This window comes from Branchiostoma floridae, chromosome 17, assembly GCF_000003815.2.
Source record: "Branchiostoma floridae strain S238N-H82 chromosome 17, Bfl_VNyyK, whole genome shotgun sequence".
NCBI lineage: Eukaryota > Metazoa > Chordata > Leptocardii > Amphioxiformes > Branchiostomatidae > Branchiostoma > Branchiostoma floridae.
Window position 1 is genome coordinate 10,479,888 of NC_049995.1, and position 1,790 is coordinate 10,481,677.

Here is a 1,790-nt window from a genome sequence, read left to right on the forward strand (position 1 = left end):
CTAGAACGTAATCAAATGAATCTGACCATCGGAAAGGCATCTTTGCCAGGTCGTGCACCTGGAACGTGACGTGGGCCAATCCGCGCTGCTTGCCTTCCTCGCTCGCCCATTGGATGACCTCCTCGCTGAGGTCGGTACCGTTGAAGGTGCTTTTTGGGAAGTGCTGGGCCAGGCTTGTAATCGCGATGCCTCTGCCGCATCCAGCATCAAGGACTCTGATGCCAGCCTCTGGTTTGTGCAAAAAGTAAGTTAGTATCAAATACCGAAATATATCAGTTAACTAACAAGTTCTATGCGATGATATAAAATCGTTGAAGAGGTTCATCAGTCACGTATGATTACAGTTTTCTTCCAACAATGACGGTTTTTAAATACAAGAGCTGGAGAGTGCGAAACTGAACCGCAAGGAGGGCTGGGAGCTGCCCAAGTCCTATCTACCCCTACTCCGCAAGGGGGCGGGGGAGGGGGCAGATGATCTACGCAAGCCCGACCTAGCCTCGTGCTCTCTTGCGAGATCGAGACTAGGTCATTCTCCGTGAACAAGATGTGCTGTCAGACATCGAAAAATTGGAAGTCTGTGCCTTGTCCTTAAAAACTGTCACTGTTGAAAGGAAATTTGTAGTAACGACGATAGAAAAGTATTGGATGATTGAACTGATTGTTTGACTGATTTTGTTTTTTGTTTAACCAATTCATTTTGATAATTTACGTAATTGACTAGTCTATAGTTATTTTTAGTCACTTTTTCGTTTCTTACCGAGTGCTTCTCCAAGTCCAGGGACCGTAGGTACAACTTTGCTCACGAGGTTCTTGTGTTGGTGTATCCTGACGCTTGCCATCCACCCGTGAAAGTCGGGGTAGGCTGAATACGGCACGCCTGTAGAATCAAGAGCATACGTATGGGAGTAAGTTCTTTGATGAAATTATTCCCCAGGTCCTATTGAATGGTTTTGCAGTTAGTTTTTGTATCAAAACGGAAAGTTTCGAGCGGGTCAAATCGGTCGAAAAGTCGGTATCGTCCATCGTCCCTGCCCAAAATAGGCGCCGTTAAGTCTGCATCGTCAACCTCCCCCCTCCAAAATAGGAATTCAAAACAGGTGCATGCCGGAACATCTATATCGTACCACGCCCCCCCCCCCCATCCCTGTCTGGAGTTATACCTGAAAGTCTGTAAACTCCACCGTCCCCGATCAATATTATGTGTCGGTTAGCCTGTATCGCCCCCCGTTCTTGTGCAAGATTGCCCCGTTCCTGTCTAAGATAGGTACAGGTAAGTCTGTATCGCACCATTATCCTGTCCAAGATAGGCACCGAGAAGTCCATATTGTTGTGCGTCTTAGCTTTCTTAAAAGGACACAGTCGTAGACACTTAGTTGTTGCTATAAACGTCTAATCTGAGGTAGGGTTAGTAGAGTACAGAGGAGTCGGTGGCATGTGATGGTCAGGCAAAGAGGAAGAGAGAGTCCGGGTTCTCTTACTTGAACTTCTGGGACTACTTAATATCTAGATGTTGCCTGGGCTATGCACATTGGAGTAGAGGGGTGTTTTCTAGCTGTCATTATTACTGATATCACAACACATATCTTCCCCGTCCCTGTCCAAGATAGACACCAAGTCTCTGTCCAAATAGACACCAAGAAGTCTTTATCGTCCATACCCTCCCCCCTTCCCTCCAAGGTACCAGTAGGCACCGAAAATTCTGCATCGTCAGCACCCCCATGTACTGGAAAGTCAGTAATGCTCCCCGTCCCTGTCCAAGATAGGTACATGAATGTCAGTAACGCCCCCCG

The 1,790-nt window shown here is 47.2% G+C and overlaps 1 protein-coding gene across 1 annotated transcript in view; it reads right to left on the reverse strand.

The window, feature by feature from the left end:
• The window catches only part of LOC118405053, a 4,944-nt gene that overhangs the window by 555 nt on the left and 2,599 nt on the right, over positions 1-1,790 (reverse strand). Inside the window, exons 3-4 of the mRNA XM_035804454.1 lie at positions 758-877; positions 59-228 (exon numbers count right to left, since the gene is read on the reverse strand). Of these exons, the coding sequence (XP_035660347.1) occupies positions 59-228; positions 758-877 (290 nt within the window). The remainder of the gene's footprint in view (positions 1-58; positions 229-757; positions 878-1,790) is intronic.